The sequence below is a fragment of the Podarcis erhardii genome, assembly GCF_964252035.2.
Source record: "Podarcis erhardii genome assembly, chromosome: 1".
NCBI lineage: Eukaryota > Metazoa > Chordata > Lepidosauria > Squamata > Lacertidae > Podarcis > Podarcis erhardii.
This window is the reverse complement of record NC_138497.1, coordinates 98773469-98792248: the sequence shown is the minus strand read 5'-3', so window position 1 is coordinate 98792248 and position 18780 is coordinate 98773469. Positions and strand designations below refer to the sequence as shown.

At 41.1% G+C, this 18780-nt stretch overlaps 1 protein-coding gene across 6 annotated transcripts in view; it reads right to left on the bottom strand.

Moving 5' to 3' along the window:
• Positions 1 to 2901: 2901 nt before the first annotated feature.
• R3HDM1 (R3H domain containing 1) overlaps positions 2902 to 18780 on the bottom strand; it is a 46888-nt gene continuing 31009 nt past the window's right edge. For all 6 annotated transcript variants that reach the window (XM_081871049.1, XM_081871051.1, XM_081871053.1 and 3 more), the window contains 8 exons: positions 13643 to 13797; positions 12531 to 12679; positions 9359 to 9462; positions 7994 to 8163; positions 6576 to 6726; positions 6243 to 6325; positions 5480 to 5564; positions 2902 to 4344 (listed from right to left, as the gene is read on the bottom strand). In XM_081871049.1, coding sequence (XP_081727175.1) covers positions 3980 to 4344; positions 5480 to 5564; positions 6243 to 6325; positions 6576 to 6726; positions 7994 to 8163; positions 9359 to 9462; positions 12531 to 12679; positions 13643 to 13797 — 1262 coding nt within the window. In that variant the 3' untranslated portion in view covers positions 2902 to 3979. The remainder of the gene's footprint in view (positions 4345 to 5479; positions 5565 to 6242; positions 6326 to 6575; positions 6727 to 7993; positions 8164 to 9358; positions 9463 to 12530; positions 12680 to 13642; positions 13798 to 18780) is intronic.

Sequence of the window (18780 nt, the reverse complement as noted above, 5' to 3'; positions counted from 1 at the left end):
CTAGGGGAAAAACATTGAAGGGCGCATGCGCCTTAATAATAAAAAAAAAAAATCCCACCCACCACCAATCATCACCCTCACAACACCAAAGAGGAAGCGTTTGTGGCAGTAGGGCACGCTTAGATTCGGGAGGTAAACTGGGCTGCGATTCGCGCCTGTAGATTCCGCGGCGGCTTTCTTGTTGTTTTTAGGCGGCGGCTCAGCAGCAGCCGATTCGCGAGGGAGTGACAAGGAGAGCGGCGCTTTGGGGTGGGGACAGCAGCAAAAATGAGGGCATGAACTGGAAAACTGCCAAAAATCTTGATTTTGTAGGCGAGGTACTCAAAACTGCACCGTAGTATTGGCTGAAAAGTGAACGTGTCAAATAAAAACCACTTGATTTTTATGCAACACTGAATGATTTTATTTGCTAATGCGAACCAAGCACAAATCAAGTGGCAGCTATTTAAACCTACTCCTAAGTCCTGTGGGGGAAAGGCTCATCTCCAAGCCCATGTGTTGCAAGATGTAGGGTTTGTTTATGCAGTATATCTATTTAAAAAATAGAACTAAGATCTGGAAAGTTACAAACGTTTAAAACAAAGCAGACTTTAAGTAATTTTATCTTGTGGGAAACAAAGCCTATAAACATTCCACTGATTTTCATGCAAGCCTGCTAGCCAAAAATGTTTCTACAATGGCCTTTTGGTATCTAGAATTTAGCTGCTTTTTATGATTACAGCTGCCTTTTTATTGAAATTGTAAATGTATCTGGACAGGTAGGATAAAACTTCTAAACAATTAAGTACTCATCTCACCAACAAACTTATTAGCTTCCTAATATCAAAGGCTGCAACACTCTTGTTTTTGGGGTGTGAGAGGAAATTAGGCCTTACGGAGCTTAAGAGTATTTGCTTTTGAGTAAACATGTATAAAGATTGAGCTGCACTCATTGCTTTTTATGTAGCTGTTTTTTCCAGACACTAAAAACTCAAGTAAATGCAGATGACAGTCTAATGAGATAGGTAAATTGGCTTCTTGTATCCTTGAGGCATTTTAGTAGTTATACTAATAGTAATAATTTTAGTAGTTATACTAATAGCGTCTTAGGACGCGGGTGGCGCTGTGGGTAAAAGCCTCAGGTCCTAGGGCTTGCCGATCGAAAGGTCGGCGGTTCGAATCCCCGCGGCGGGGTGCGCTCCCGCTGCTCGGTCCCAGCGCCTGCCAACCTAGCAGTTCGAAAGCACCCCCGGGTGCAAGTAGATAAATAGGGACCGCTTACTGGCGGGAAGGTAAACAGCGTTCCGTGTGCTGCGCTGGCTCGCCAGATGCAGCTTTGTCACGCTGGCCACGTGACCCGGAAGTGTCTCCGGACAGCGCTGGCCCCCGGCCTCTTGAGTGAGATGGGCGCACAACCCTAGAGTCTGTCAAGACTGGCCCGTACGGGCAGGGGTACCTTTACCTTTACTAATAGTGAAAACCAGGCACAAGACCAATCTTGGCTCTAATAAATGAGTTTGCCACTGTATTTGCGAGTGACAACTCAAACAAAAACATGCTATTGGCAGACAGCTGTCTGGAAGATACAACCCAAAATGCAACACCTGCATTTTTAAGTAGGCTAAAAATGCTGGCTGCCAATCTAAAAAATATAGCATGCTAACTCTGTACTAAAATGCTTTGTTATACTTTGAGGAAATGACATTAACAGGCAGTATGTACTAAGAACCTGCCTCAACAAATTAAGTCCTTAATATGAGTTTAAGGACAACAATATCTCCTGAATATGATATTTTCTCAGTACTTAGCCACCTAATATAAATTTCTGCCAATCTATTATCTGAATTGACAATCTGAACAATTTCCTCCTCCACTTGTTATCTCCACTTGTATGGGCTAATCTTGTGTAGCAGCGATGGCCGCTGGACTACATCTCCCTTGATCCGACTACTGGTCATGCTGGCTGCAGCTAATAGGAGTTCTAAATACATCTGGAAGGCACTAAGTTCACCACCCATCGTACAGAATAAAACGGATAACTGATGTACTGTGGTTGCATTTGGCTGGGCAGCTTATTTTACTGCTAACAATTAAATCCTACTTTCTACTTAGCAGCTTGTAACTCGTTCCTAATCAGTCTTCCATCCAGGCAGTTTCCCGGACCAAATCGACTGTAGCCAAGGTTGTACTACCGTTTTGTATGCCATAAAAGGGGATTTGACAACTTTTTTTGTTCAGCACCATATTCCACCCAGTTTATCTCCGTAATTCATTTAATGCCACTGTGATTTCAGGAGGAGGAAGAGTAGTGTGGAACAGAGAAACTAACAGAAAGTGGAATTAGTCAAAGAGATGCTGATTACAACAAAGGTTTTTACATTAAAGCTATAAACCCACCATAGATTATTCCACTAAACTTAATGTACAGTCATACCTCATGTTACGTTTGCTTCATGTTACGTTCTTTCAGGTTACGTCCCGCAGTGACCCGGAAGTACCGGAAAGGGTTACTTCTGGGTTTCGTCACTCGCGCATGCGCAGAAGGGCTAAATCATGCTTCGCACATAAAACACCAAATCGTGCTGCGCACCTGCGCAGACACGGCGCTTCAGGTTGCACTCTTTTCATGTTGCAAACGGGTCTCCGGAACGGATGCCGTTCACAACCAGAGGTACCACTGTAATTTAGTTCCAAGTAATTGTACACAGAATGGGCATTGTATGACTTTGCTACTATGATCTTACTTTCTCTATTTACAGCCAGAACTAATTCAATTTAATTGAAGTCTTACCTCATGCAGAAGTCCAATCCAGTACCCTTCATTGCTTAAGGATGCCTGCTATGACTATCTACAACTGCATTATGAAATATGAAATATGTCCATTTCTTTCAAGCTCACAAAAAAAAAATACACCAGAAAACTTGTACTTGTAAACATTTATTTTTTTTCCAAACTGAAGAAAGGCTTGCATCAGCACACATTGTACAGCCTTGCAAATTATACAGAAATTGAAAAGGTGTCTCCTTTATATGTGCAATGAATCATTTGATGTCCAGTGATCCTCTACAAATGATGAAAAAACATATTTAAACCACTTAAGAAGTTTCCAGCACTTATCAAATGCGATTACTCTTACAGTAAAAAAAGAAAAAGAAAAGAAAACTATATCAATGGGAACACAATTAAAGTGCAAACTTTTTTTTTTTTTTACTTTTTTGCCATTTGGGGGAGTCACATTTAATTTCCTCACTGTGTATTAAAAACTAATGGGCTCCAGTTAAAAATTTTCTGCAGTGCTCATTTCCCCCTTTTAATACTTATCCTGATGGAACAGAAGCAAGCTGCTCAGGAATATAATTTATTGGCAGTTAAAGGTTCACATCTCTAAAGTAAATCTTGAAACGGCAGGACTGGAGAAGGTCTTCAGTAGTTATTGTTGGATTCCATTACCCTTGGAAGAGGATCAGAGGGGAAGAGAAATATGCTACCTTCCTTGCCCTTTGGCATACTGGGCTAGAAACACAGTGAAATTCCTTAGGAGCGCTTCTCTTTCCCTCCCTCCCCCAGATCACTGCCCTTAAACTGACAGAAGTGTGCTGGCTGTGTGCAAAGGGATTACAAAATACACGTAAGAATATGGTTTTTCCTTATGAACAAAAGTTCGCTGTACAACAGAGCTTTGGATCTGATACAAGAATTCAGAAATATAAAACGAAACTACTACAAAAGGGGTGTTTTCAACAGCATTCTTCAAAGAAGGCTGCCTGTCCGTTTCACATCACAGCAGTATTTTACTTTGTTGTTGATGATTTAAATTGCGTGTTTATTTCTGCATCTTCTCCTGGATCACTGGGCTTATTTTCTTCAAAGGCTTTACTGTCACATGGCATCCAAGGAGTCTTTTATGAAGACAACAAAAACCCATAAACATCAAGCCAATCAAGTAGAGGAGATAAGGACATGGAAGTGATAAAGGCTGAATGTTCAATGACCTAGCTGTTACTGAGAACTAGCCCTTTCCAGAATGTGAAAGTCATAGTGCTTCTTGCTTGTTCTCAGCCTAAACTTGTTCAGTGAATTACTTTGTTTCTTCAATGCATTTTGGGCTGCAGACATGGTTGGAAACGTTGCTAGAACCGTGTACGTAGATGCCAAGTCACTAAGTTTGGAAGGTTCAGCGTTCACATTACTATCTCCACTACCACAGTAGTGATGGTGTTGCTGCTGTTGCACCTGTAGGAACTGGGGATCCCGTAGCCACCGAATCTTGGCACCAACTTTAAGAAGTTCCACAAATAATTTTTCAGCTTCTGCTCGAGTTATTCCTTCTGGCAGTTCAGTAATTTCTAAGACTTTTCCTACAACTGAGGGGTGGAAAAAGACATGCAGGATTAAAAATGGCTTGCTTTGTAATGCCTATGGTATCCAGATCCAGACCCACCAACAAGTTTTTGTGCTTGGCTGGCAATCAACCCAGTTCCTTGAACTAACAATTCAATAATGCCCATTGTTATCAAGAAGAGACAAATGAGACATCAATAGCTGTGCAGCAGCTATTTTAAAAACTTACTGAATGGAAAGGTGCAGCATATGGACATGAAATGACAAGGGCCACCACACCCTCTCAATACCTAGAGAAAAGGTAATCTATTAACTGCCAAGTTTTCTACATGGCCTGAGGCTACTAATGTCAGGATCAGTGTATCCAGTGGTGATTGTCCTTAGGCAGGAGGGAATTGATTAGTGGGACTCTCTGAAGCAGATTTAGGAGGGGTGCTGGGAGGATCACTGAAATGTCTCCTTCCCTTTTCTACTGACAGATTCCCTTCTGACAACCCAATGCCATAATTAGAGATTACCCAGTAAATTTTAAGTGGCTATGGGTTTCAGTAAGTAGTAGCAATAGTCACCAACTTCAAAATCTGCTATTTTGCAACAAATTGAATGTGAGAACCAGCATTTCCAGCAGGAACCCAAATTATAATATTTGGCTTTCCCCTCTCATGGCAGGAACCCTACAAATTATAAAACACAAACACACACACACACACACACACACACACTCTGCTGGAACAAAAATGTCACTTTGTGATTCTTGCAAGAGTCTTTCACAAACTCTGTCTCCGTTACTGGTACGTTAAAAAAAAGGTTCTCCAATGAGATTTATACACATTCCAGATATGGCAGCAGTTTCAAAACTAAAAACGTACTCTGGCTCTTCATCACAGAGAGGGGCACGTGTAGAAAGCATACTATGCAATATCAGCTTTAGATCATGAATGTGATCATGGTGATAGGGAAATAGCAGTAGCTCGCACAATCTGAGCACAGATGCAAAGCACTTTGAACAGGTAACCTATCACACCTCTTATTGCTGTGGCATATTCTGAATCCATCTCCAGACGACATTTAGACCTAGAGAGCTGTGATAGAATGGTAACAGGCATAATATACCTTCCTAGTAGTTCAGCTGCATCAAAGTTACAATACGTCACATACCTGGTTCTCCTGCACCAAGGTCTGTAGAAGCAGCCTTTTTGGCTGGCTTTCTTCCTCGGTTCCCATGTCTGCTTCCAGGCTGACACTACCAGGGAGAGGGGTCAGACATACACAAAGAATGATCAGAGGTTGATTTTTACCTCCCACAAGGGATGCAGGGTGTGACACAATTCATCTAAGTTGAGCAAATGATAAACAACTGCTTCCTTTTCTTGAAAATGTTTTACTTGGCAATAGGTGCAGTGCTGTGCCATTTGAACCCATGAAGTGGCACATCTCTCACATTGACAAAAATTACTTGCACTCCAGAAGAACTTGAATAATTGCATTGGAGCAATTGGTCAATGAACCCTCTTTGAGATCCAAACAGCACAGTGCACCTCTACACTTTGCAAGATGGCAGTAGTTCTAGGTGAAGCCTAGATTCTTACTACCCCCAAACCTGTCTTTAACCTGGATTTCAACTTAAGACAAAGAGGGCAAACATATACAGAAATCTGTAACAGTATGCAGTTTCATTTTGACAATGGACATTTTTGTCTAGCCTAATTTGTAATGAAACTATCTTGGTTCTCCCCACCCCAAACTGGAGCATCACTTATGCATGTTTTTTATTTCAAAATAGCTGCTCCTACTTTTTACTAACGTAAACAATTCCTTTTTTTTAGGAAAGCGGGTAATCTCTCTTTCCCATTTATAAAATGAACCTGACTTACAAACAAGTGACATCCAAATTATTGGGCTGTTTCCTACTGTTTCCTACCTGTGGACCTGCTACATGCCCATGTAGCAGAGCTGGAGGATTGTACTGCAACGGCTGACCAAGTAAGGGATATCTGGCATCTCCTGAAGAAGACATAGAAATAAACTTAGGTTTCAGATTGCTCAATCAATTCTAAATAATTCTAAACAAATGCAATTAACTGTTTCTGTGCAATGGTATCGATATTCCAAGTCAATGAAGCTGCACTGACAGCAGTTAATTAGGATGGAGTCAATTCCAAATTCATGGGAAGTCAACATGCCTTAGGAGAAACATTAAAATTCGACTCTCCAAGTGAATTTAAAAAAGTAAAAAATGTAATCAAGTTCTTACCTTGTCCAGGAACAAAGGGTCTAGAGAATGGGGGTACAAGAGGAAGAGGTGTTAACGTGGGACGGATGTTCTTTATGTTTGACAGCTGACTTGGCGCTGGCGACTGGGCTGGAGAGGTGACAGGACTACCTATTTGTGGACTATGCTGCAACTTTAAAAGAAAACAAAAAAGGAAAGAGAACATTATGCCTGAGTTTACGAGAATAGATGAAAGCAACCCTTTCAAGTTTGTTTGGTGGGGGGCGGTGGCCCTTGTGAATATCAGTTTCATAGACTGCAAGTGAACTGTGAATTTGTGCATTTTGAAATCTTCTCATTTTCCATTTCATATAAAGAGATGATTCTCTGTTATGCAGCTATGATGCATAAAATCACAAGCCCATTACAAAGTTACTACTTCTGTGACTGGCAAGATGCTTAAACGCAAGAAACAATACTCTGCCCCTCTTCCTAGACATGTAAGTCAGGAAACCTTTTGGGGATACCATTTGAAGGACAGACTGTGCCCCATACTAGTGTGCTGTTCCTTTTGCTGCAGCACTAGGCCATCCAATATTGTGGTGCGTGTGGGCGAAGACACAGGAACCACTGATTATACCAAAAAAGGGGCAATTTTATACTGGCGATCTGTACAACTTTCTTAGTCGTTTCCACAATATATAATATTTAGGTACCGTATTTTTCGCCCCATAGGACGCACTTTTCCCCCTCCAAAAATGAAGGAGAAATCTGGGTGCGTCCTATGGGGCGAATGCAGGCTTTCGCTGAAGCTTGGAGAGCGAGAGGGGTCGGTGCGCACTGACCCCTCTCGCTCTCCAGGCTTCAGGAAGACATCCGCAGCCTGGGCAGCCCTGCAGGAGGTCCGGCAGGGATGTCTAGGCTGCGGATAGCAGCCTGCTTCCCGGAGCATCGGGCGCCCTGAAAGCAGAGCGCCCGGCGCTTCGGGAGCACATCCGCAGCCTGGGAAGCCCTGTGGGAGTTCTCCGCAGGGCTCCCCACGCTGCGGATAGCAGCCTGACGCCCAGCGGGCGGGGCGCCCTGAAGCAGAGCGCCCTGCGCGCCGGACAGACATCCGCAGCATGGGGAGCCCTGCAGGAGTTCCCCGCAGGGCTCCCCACGCTGCGGATAGCAGCCTGCCGCCTGAGGCAGACATCGGCCAGCCCCACAAGCTCGGGGGACAGAAGGGAGGCGCAGCGCCGTTCCTCGACCTGGTTCGGTTTCCCCGACCTGCTTTTGGGGGGGAAATAAAGGAAAAAATTTTTTCCTTTATTTCCCCCCCAAAAAACTAGGTGCGTCCTATGGGACAGAGCGTCCTATGGGACAAAAAATATGGTATATAAATATTTTTTAAAACCTGTTACACACTGAAAATGATGAAATGAATGCTCCCCCCTTTTTAAAACATCAAAATGGAATACCTGTGTAGAGCTGTCCAAAGCGCCAAAATCTGTTGACTTCTGCCCTCTTTGATGGTCACAATAATATTTATTTTGTTTCCACTGGGGAGGTGAATGGGGTCGAGGCTGAGGATTGTTGGGTATACTGAGTTGCATCATTACCATTCCTCCACCTGGTGGTGGTGCTACTGCTACAAAACAAAATTAGGAAAGAAGGGTGCTTAAGTTCCTAGTTACCCCAACCTTCCTAAAGATTGCTTCCAGCCACCTTAATCCATCCACCTGCTAAGGCCATCAGCAAATTCTCCACTCCGTGATCCACCAAGGTCAGAGATGAAAATGGGGTGAGACACAATTCAGGGCTTTTGTACATGTCGGAAGCAATTTTGCAGCCCTCCAACCTACTTTTTATATATATACTGTCTACTGCACAACAGTTTTCCTGAAAGGGGGGGGGGACTATAGCTCATAAAGAAACAGGTATTTGTGTATCTGAAAAAGTGTCCATGCACATGAAAGCTTATACCAAGAACAAATTTAGTTGGTCTCTAAGGTGCTACTGGACAATTTTTTAAATTTTTTTATATATTTCCTAAAGAAACAAATCTCCAAAATCTCAACTAATAACATTTAGAAACCCAGAGCACATTGTTAAGCTATTATTCTTTTTCTTCCTCTTTTTACAGTTCCATTAAGAACACCAAGTACACAATGCAAAGTACCAATTGTTCTCTGAAATTATAAGGAGTTACGAGAAACTTTTTGTGTGTGCTTTGAACACAAAAGCCAGACCTAGGATATGCTGAGCACCCACTGCTCTCGAGATCCTTATTTCATTCGTCTCCTTCCCTTCCTTGAAGGAACTGAAGGTGGCACATACAGTCTCTCCTTCTCAAGTTCATTCTTTCCATAACCTTGTGAGGTAAGTTAGGCCAGAACAGCAAAAATATTTTAGGCCAGGAGAGCAGACAGTTGACATCATTGCCCCAATGCCCACTTCATTGGCGGCGGCGGCGGCGGCGGCGGCGGCTGCTGCCGCCGCCAGGAAGAGGTCTGTCTAATTTTGGTGAACTCCACTTCCCCAGCAGAAGGCCCACCCCTGCCTGATGCATGCCATCCCACACTGGTTGGAAGGGTGCCCCTGGCCTTCTTGATAGGGCTTCTCAGGGGTCACGGGGCCTGGAGGGGTATGGAGATAAGAAGGCAGGCAAGTCTCCATTCATGAACTTCAACAAATCTTAGAATCCAGTACATGCACTACTCACTGTATGCAATTTCACTGGACTAGGATTGATAAGCAAATAAGGTTGTTGTTTTTATTTTTAAAAAATTAGCCCCACGATCAGAGAGTGAAAGGGTCTAATGGTCACGATTCTCTTTTCACACCTGCACACTGTTGTCCTTGGAGTTGCTGGGAGTTGCAGGGAGAGGTTGTCCTAGAGAACTGTATCTGCTCTGATCCAGGAGGCTGAAGATATGCTACTGATGAGCTGCAGAAGGCGGGCCGGGGGGGGGGGGCGGCGGAGAGAGAGAGAGAGATGGAAGGAAGGAAAACACCGTGTATTAAATGCAAACTGTAGACCTCAGCCAGGATATCTGAAATTTGTGAAAGCCGCTTGTAGCATGCAATCTGATTTTGAACAGGAGAACCAATACATAATTTACTTGTTACAGAAAGTACAGCTGCGCAACCCTGCTAGTTCATACACCTGCCATCCTGGCAAAATAGGTAAAGAGGTAGCACAGGGCTGGCTAGCTGTAGCCCTCCTCCTTGGCCCCCGCAGGATGAAGAAAGCAGCCAAACCTGTGTAATGTGGTTATCCTACAGACTGCTTGGGCACATTGTTATTCCTTCCCTTTTTGCCATTTTACAATTCGTTTGTCATTTCATAATTTGAAAAGATTTATAAGCTCTAGGGGGGGAAATGAACCCTACTTACAATTTATACTAATAAAATTTAAGATGAGAGGGTGAAACAGTTGCCATAGGGGAAAAAATTAGTGACTGTTCTCATTTCTCTAATCTTCTTGTGAATTATTCATGGTGTGGCTTTTGGAAAGGTGACCAGGCTTTGAAGATTGCCATTAATGCAACACATTACTGCAAATTGCTGACATTAAAAAAATAAAAGCTGCTTTCAAAGCACAACGCTCAAAGATCAAAGGAACCCTAAATATCAAATAGAACTGATACAAAGATAACCTACAGGCGAGATTTTTTCGTTGTTTTGCAGGGAATATAAACAAAGTCAGAACTCTTCACCAAGGTGACCTCAAAATCTATTTCGCAGTACTTCTGCAGAATAACTGCAGATGACCAAAAAGCTGTGCAGGATACTATTGCTTTATCCTTGGAAACCCATCCATTTTACTTGATAAGGGAAAGAAATTGGCCTTAAGTGGGAAACTAATGTTGTGTTGATACTTTACTCTCTGCCCAGTGGCATATCCATGTTTGTGAAGTAGAACCATAGGATACAGTCATCTCTCGGTATCCATTTGCAGGTACTGCTTAAAACACTTTGTCTGTTTTGTCATTAGGGAGTAATTACAGGTTTATTCATTTGTCACAAATCAGATTAATCCATCCTAATGCAGAAATCCATTGGATGATATGTAGAAATAAGTTCTGCATTATGTCTTTCATCACTATAGGAGAGGAAATGGTAGGGCGTGGGTTCCACAAACACAACAGGAGCCGGTAACAGGCTAAAATATACCTTTTGGACCAATGGAAGAATACACCACACTACTTGGGCTATAATCCTATGCAATCCTATACCCTGGGAGTGAGCCCCTTTGAACTACGTGGGGCTTTTACCTTCAAGTAGACACGTATAGGATTGCCCTTTTGAGACATCTTAGTTTGCCTCTTAGCACTCAAATAAGAATCAGATCGTTTCATTCCATCCATGTAGTACCGCTAGTAATAATAACTACATGAATGCCATTAGAACAACTGTGTATTTGTTAAATGCTTGAATAAATCCAATTGAACCACAAAGCGGCTTGCTGTCAGCTCCCACTGTTTAAATCACAACCTTCTTTGTGATGGTGCAAATGAAACGCCACAATTAGGAGTAAAATTTGAGCCTGGCACGAGGTACTGCATATGTTACACAACCCCCTCACACATACACTTTGGCTGGATGCAAAGGTTCACTGGAATATGTCACATTTCCTGTGTATTTAGCCTTTTTCTGTTTTATCTGTGTTTTTATCTGTTGGCTGACTTGAGTCCTCGTCTGGGGAAAAGGTGGGCTGTAAATAAATATATTTATAATTTTACAAAAGCTAGAGCAGGTCACCTGCAGACTGGCATAAGTGAAACAGATAGCATAGGTAATTCTCCTACTTGTCTGGGACTGCTGCCAAATTAACTCCTTCCAAGAAACCAGGATTGCACAGAGACCTAAGACAGCTTGAGCAGTCAAGACACTGAGGAAATGCACTCACTATGTTATATACCAGGCATAGGCAAACTCGGCCCTCCAGATGTTTTGGGACTACAATTCCCATCATCCCTAGCTAACAGGACCAGTGGTCAGGGATGATGGGAGTTGCAGTCCCAAAACATCTGGAGGGCTGAGTTTGCCTATGCCTGTTATATACAGATGTATCATTCCTTGTCTGGTGTCTAGGTCAGAGGTAACCAGCTCCGCAGTAGAATCTGGCTATGCATAATGCTTATCAGTTCGAAACGGCAAACTCAGACCCACATCTTTGAAGCAGCTTTGCTGCTCATTTTAAGGGATTGTTTTTAATGCTGTGTTTTCCTGCTCTTTCAACTTTTGAAAAGGTGAACAGCACATCTTAAGACTAGGAGGAGGGTGGGCAAGACAGACAGCCAAGAAAGGCATTTAAAATGTTGATGATTAACTCCCCATTGTGTTGTGAAGCTGTGGGGAAAGCTGTACTGTTTCTGTGCCGGAAAAAAGGGAGTAAGTACAGTTTGAAAATGTATTATCTTTTTGCATCCTAAGTAAGCACAGTTGCAATTTTCCTGCAAGGAGGAGTGAGAACAAGGCACAGAACATATTGCTGTAAAGTCTAAGATCCACTGAGCAAAATAAGAAATTTGAGAAAATAAATATATGCCCAGGAAGGCAGTTTATGGTTTTTGAAGTTTCAGCAGACATAGAATCATAACAGTTGGGAGGGACCCTGAAGATCTTCTAGTCGAACCCCCTGCAATGCAGGAATATGCAGCTGTGCCTTACAGGTATTGAAAATGCAACCTTGGCATTATCAGCACCACGCTCTAACCAACTGAGCTACATGCCCTGCACAATTACAGCATTTCTTGACTAAAATGACCACCAGACATTTCTCTTTTAATAATAAAAATAAAACAGCCTCTATGTAGGAAATTGTATTTCAGATCCTTGTAAATACATCAGCTCAGATTACTAAAGATCAATACGTTTTTGAATGAACTGCTTTTCCTACTGCCTTTTTTTCTTGTGGATTCTGGCTACTTTGAGCACAACCATTTTTTGGAAAAGCAGCATACAAATAATATGACCCATTCTTAAAAAAATAATAATGTTAAACTCACCTTAAATTATTCTGTTGTCCAGATGGAATGACACTGTAGTAAACTGGCATTCCCGATGTGGATAGTCCTTGGTTAGACTGACTGGGAATAACAACTGGCTGTTGATATGTCTGCTGAGACATTCCTTGGGAACCTTGAGCCATTGAAACCTGAGGATTAGAAGTACATTAGGATACCTAATGAAGTTTTTTTAAAAGAAAAAGAACTGAGACATTTATTGTGACAACCTGTTTAGTAAACAAGGGGTGGGGAACCAGTGACCCTCCAGAAGTTGCTGGACTGCACCTCTCATAATCCCAGCGCATTGACCATGCTAGCTGGGGCTGATAGAAGAAGGGAGTCCAATATCAAATGGAGGGCCACACATTCCCAAGTCCTGCTGTAAACCAAGGTCCATAAATACCCATCCTGACAACAGCTTCATGGGTCCAAGAGAGACAGCCTAGTACTTACCAAGGAGGCAAAAACCTATCGCTAGGATGAAATGCTTCAAATTATAGGTAGGGGTCCAAAATGAATGAGTTCTCATCCATACAAAGTAATTCCCTTCACAAAGAAAACTAGGTGCAAGGGCCTTCCAGAGCCTAATATTCTTCCTGGTTCTAGTTTTCCAGCAGCCCCTACATATAATTTGAAGTGGTTTAGCTCAGAGGAAGTCTTAGGTCTCACTCTTGACCAGAGCCTGTGGAATGGCAGAGAGGATTTTCCAGAGACTTTGGCTCTTCAAGATGCCTATGAAAACGATGTGGAACAGTGGTAGGTGAATGTCAGCTACACAAAACTAATATGCAGAAAGACAAGGTGACGCACTGTATTCGGCCACCTTGATTGTTCTGCAAATGGGCTTAGCTGATCTCTGGAAACAGAGTAAGCAAAATTTCTCCATTGCTTAAAATCCAAACTGAGTAACTGTGAAGCTTTAGTCTACAAATAAAATGTTTCACTTCAACAAACCATTTTGCGGCAGTTAAGAATGAAGTTTGCATACATTTGTGATAACCAAAAGTGACCAACCACCCTTAGTCCTGACTAGGCAAAGCTTCAGTGTTTTAAAAAAGAATCAATTATATTTCATATTTGCAATAAGAAGACAACAACAGACAATAGCTTACTTGATAAGATGGCACAGGTGGGTACGGAACAAGTACACCTTGGATCTGATTTCCAATATTGTTTGGCTGGCCACTGACTAGATTTTGGTTCTGAGATTGCTGGACGCCAACTAAACCCTGGTAGTTTTGCTGCTGGTTAGGCATAACTTGGTAACCTGCAAATACAGAAATATTATTATTCATTTTGACATGTTATAACAAAACATATTTATACCCCAGTTCCCTTTAGATGCTACAGCTGTAGTACAGGAATCTGTGGGTTTATTGCACAAATATGTTGTAATGTTTAAAGGATCAGCATGAGGTTGGCAGGGATAACTGCACAGGATCTGTCAACAACTGTGCAGTAAGACCCATGTCAATAGCCCTGCTCATATAATTGTGGGCCTTTTCAGATGTCACAGCAATAGCACTGACTGAACTCACAGGAAAATGAGCTCCCATGCCAGTGTTATAACATCTAAAGGGCACTATAGATACATGGGGCAGTTTTGTTTGGATGGTTCCTCCAACGAATTATAATTAGTTGGCATGTGGCAACTTCTGCCTACTTAAGTCCAGTGCAACTATGAGTTTGTACTTCATTTTTACTAAAATGACAGATTCTATTCAGGTATACAAAGCATTGGCTTTTTGAACTTTGATTCCTTTCTTTTTTCATTGTCTCCTTGAGTAATTTTGTTTTATTTTAATCAGTAACAACACATGCATATCAAGTTGAACAAGCCCACCGAACAACAATGCAAGACAGACAATTTATCTTACTTTTGAAGGCTGAGGTGTGTGTGTTATGTGTGTGTCTGTTTACCTGGTCACAGGTCTGACTTATTTCATGAGTTGGAACAGTCCTAAGTATAAAAAGAACATGGAATATTTTGCAACAAAAGGTTCCCCCTCCTATCACCTTTTCCATTTACTGACAAGATGGTAGTTTGGAAGTCTCCCAAAGGGGTTCAAAGGACAGGAACAAGGGCTAAATTCTCACTGACCTTAAGCTAAGGTACCACCTCGCTACTTAAAGGCCAAGGTATTATCAGATCACCTTAAAAGTATATTACCAGATCTTCTTAAACCAAATGCCTTCATACAGATTGACAGAACAGGCTCAAGTTTCTAAGTTACTTAAGAAATAAAGACTGAGCATAGTCTTATCAATGCCAGGTGCCTATTTTTCTTCTATTTTGAGAATAAGGTATATGGTCCCAGTAAAACTATGCATGGAGCTGGCAAGATTCGGCACTGATCCTTTGCTGGGTGAACAGAATAAGTTAATAGAAAAGGTTCTCTTTCCCATCCAATTACTGGAAAATAATTTGCATGTGGAATGTAAAAAAAATGTACCATTCTTGTAAGCTTTTTTTTATACAGTGTAAAGCACTGGGTGCTGAGCACAGCTTTTAAAGGCATGGGATATTTCTCCAGTGAAAACCCAGCACTGTATCTGTAACATTCAAACATGTTTTATTTCAATAAACTGACACTGAGCCCTTAGAAACTCAAATTAAGACCTACATTCTGCAATATACACCTTCATCTGTTAAAATATGATCAGCTGCCCCTTTCTCTTTTTTTTCTGGCCACATAATGCTATCGTTTTGCTCTTCTTCCTAATTACTCCTTTACAATTGTGCCTTCCTTTCTCCCTGGAAAATCATATAAATAAAGTAAAGCACCCAGTGCTTGAGAGGCCTCATTTCAGCTGTTGCATTATAATGTGTTTGGCATTTTTTTTCTCCTTTGAAAACATGAGGGGGGCCAAGCTACTATTTGTACTTTGAAATGGTGAATGGTGTGCTGAACTTTCAGACACTGATTTCCCAGTTTCAAGGGAAGTATCACATTCCATTACACTTTGCTGTCCTGCTTTTGAAAACAAGATGTATCGCCTGTGTCAGTGCTTTGCTGTTTAATAATAATAATAATAATCGGTTCTGCCTAACTCTAAATAGAAGTGTTTCATCTGGACAGCCATGCTGCATTATTTACATGTGTGCATTCACAATCCCAGACAGACTGAATACAGTACTAAACCTTAGGGCTCTCCCAAAAATAATGAACCCATTCATGACACCTTGTTTTTGTTTTCCTACAAGTCTTTGCTGCAGCAAATTTATTTGATTAGTAATGAGCATGGCATAAGATGTTAAGTCTGATGAGTGGACTACACCTGTTTTCTAGGCACAGGCTATCAAATATCATGTTCATTACTAGATAAAGATTCAAAAGCTCGGAACGGAGAAGTGGATGATTTCACCCAACTTCTTGTCCTTAAGGCAGGTTTGCCTTGTACCTAAAATATTGGACGGACTATGTAAAACTACATCCTGTAGAAGCAGGATCTTTATTTCCTTATTAAGATCATATGTATGCATCAAGGAAATAGAGCATCCAATCTCTTTTAAAAGGTGAAATCAGTAATAATCTGAAGTAATTGAGTGGGACTGCAGCTAAAACACATGTTAACAATCTACTATTAAAACATAAACTTAAAAGATGTGTACAAGCCAGATTAAATATGCATGGTTGCAAAGTTACAGTTTACTTAGTATACCTCCCTCCCAATCTTGTTTAGAAAAGAGAGATCCTGAGGGTTTATCATGCTCTCCTCTCAACAGTTCTATATTTTCATATAAAATAGATGCCTGAATATATTCAGCACCTAACAAATTGTGTCCAGCAGCACTAGAACCCAGGCTACGGCACCAATGATGGCATAGAAACCTGGAAATCTACAAAAGTGCTGCAACTTCAATTAAATATATATATATATATATATATATATATATATATTTCTCAGGGACTGCAGTGTAGCTGTGAAAATTATTCAGTGTCTTCTGGCACTTTCACACAGACAAAGCAAAAATCAATTTTCCATGCTGAGAGAGGAACTAGGGCAATATAAATTGCTGCTAACACACTGCCCCATGGGGTTTCAAGACACTTTCTATTTTTAGCTTCACTATTCTACCCCAGAATACCAAGTGGCATGAAAGAAATACAGCACTCAGCAGGAAAAAGAAAGGGAAGAAGCAACACCTGCTGAAATTTATTTTACAGCAGCGCTAGCAAACTGTAGTTAAAAACCTCATGCTTCCCAAAATTCAAGAGCTCTGCAAAGAACGAGAAAATACATTCTGCAATACTATCTCTTCCTTAAATAACGAAATTGCTTATAGTACCACGATCTGCATCTCATGCAATTAGGAAGAGACATAATATTTCACTAACGAAGTGCAAACCTCAAGCATGGTGAGAAAACACACAAAAAACACAGGACACACAAAACAGACCACAAAAAGGCAAAAAAAGCCTGTCAAAGATATTCTTGCCCAATGTCTGTTTCTGAACATCACCTTCCTGGTGCTTCCTTCTAGTGCCACCTAGGTAAGGACAGATGTTGCTGACTTTTCTTTCTTTATTTTCTTAAAGGGAAGAACAGTGTTTGCTCCTTGATCAGAAAGCAACAATCCAAGACAGACACACCTGAGACCCCTTTAAAAAGGAAGCCAGGAAGCAGCTGAAAAAGAGACCGGTTCACTGTGAGAAATGTAACCCTCTCAGACAGTGTTACGGCCCCGAATCCAACAGCTCATGAATAAAACCAATCTATTGCACAATCTATCACACATACCACGGCCTGGTTTGTCACAGAGACACACATAAAACCACATTTACTACAAAATACGTAGACATTCTGAAAGTTGTTCTCAGTAATTATCTAAAATATTTTAAATGCTGCAAAGTAAAAAAAAACACAGGTCACTGAAGATAGTGGTGAACAACAGGGAGCATTCAAATGGGCTTATTTTTGCTTTCACTTAAAAAGAATGGGCTTAAACACTTCCATCCTTTCACATTTTGCAGAGCACTTGTGCTTTTTTTGTACTTACATAGATACTATTTCCTATTGCCCTAGAAATCTTTAAACTCCCATACACACAACAGGAAACTTTCCAGGCCATTCTTCAAAAAACCTTAAACTAACTTGACATTTCCTCTAAGCTTCAGCAGCTTGGACCTAATTTTCCAGCAGAGCACTGGTGGTTCCAGAAGCTTCTAAATGTGTGTATAAGCTGGCACAACTCCTCAGAAACAAACCTGCTCTGGCCCTTTGCCTAACGTGCAAAACCCCTTCTGCAGGAGCATACTGATGAGCAATGTCTACATCCACAATGTATTGGTCATGGCAGTCTTGCCCAGCGTGAGTTGTAAAACAGGAAGTGAGAATTACTTGCAACCAAGTTCTACACTGCAAAGGAAGTTTCTGCTTGCGTTTCATCAATAGCAATCCTCAATATTGTAAGGCAAACTTGCATGAGAAAACAGAGGAGAATTTTAATAACTGTGTGACATGGTTGGCTAATGAGCCCTAAAGTATCTCAAAGGCAGCCAAGTCAGAGACAGTATCCTTATGCAATTAAAGGAAGTATCTTGGATTAGAAGGTAAATTAAGGAATTTCTAGCCCTCTCCTTCCTTCCTATAGTCACCTGTGCCCTCCCCAAAGGTTTATTGGGGCAGGGCTTCTAAAGAATGCAAGGTGGAATGCAGGGCGTTTCTGGAAGCAGGAAGAATTAGGATCCAAGCCACTGCATACATCCAACCTCTATACTTAGAAGTTACTTGCAGTCCCATTGAAATTCAATAAATCAGTGTGAAAAGTTTGTACCTATTTTTTATATTGATTTCAATAGGTCCCAACTTCATATTGATTCAAGGCAACTTGTTCAGATCTAAAATAAAGATTAAAGTAATACCATGTGCACACAAAAAGAGGGAGGGTTCATTTTAAACCTTGCTAAGATGGGCAAAATCTAACTTTAACATGGTTGTATTCCCATGTACAATAGCAAATATAAGCAAATATGATCATACAATTCTCTCTCATTCAATGTTAGTAGCCCTAAACCTACTACAGAACTACACTTTATTAGTGCCAAAATCACTGCTGAAATATAATAGATTTGAAAGGTGGTTCTTTAAAAAAATAAAATATATTATTTTCTATTAGGATTTCTTTATCATCCTTGCCCTTGTAATATTGTGGTGCTCTGTAAATGTTTTTAAACACTGCTCAATAAGAATTAGTTATGTGATTTTAAATTTGTATTTTAAAGTGAGAAAATCTTAACTTTTTTTT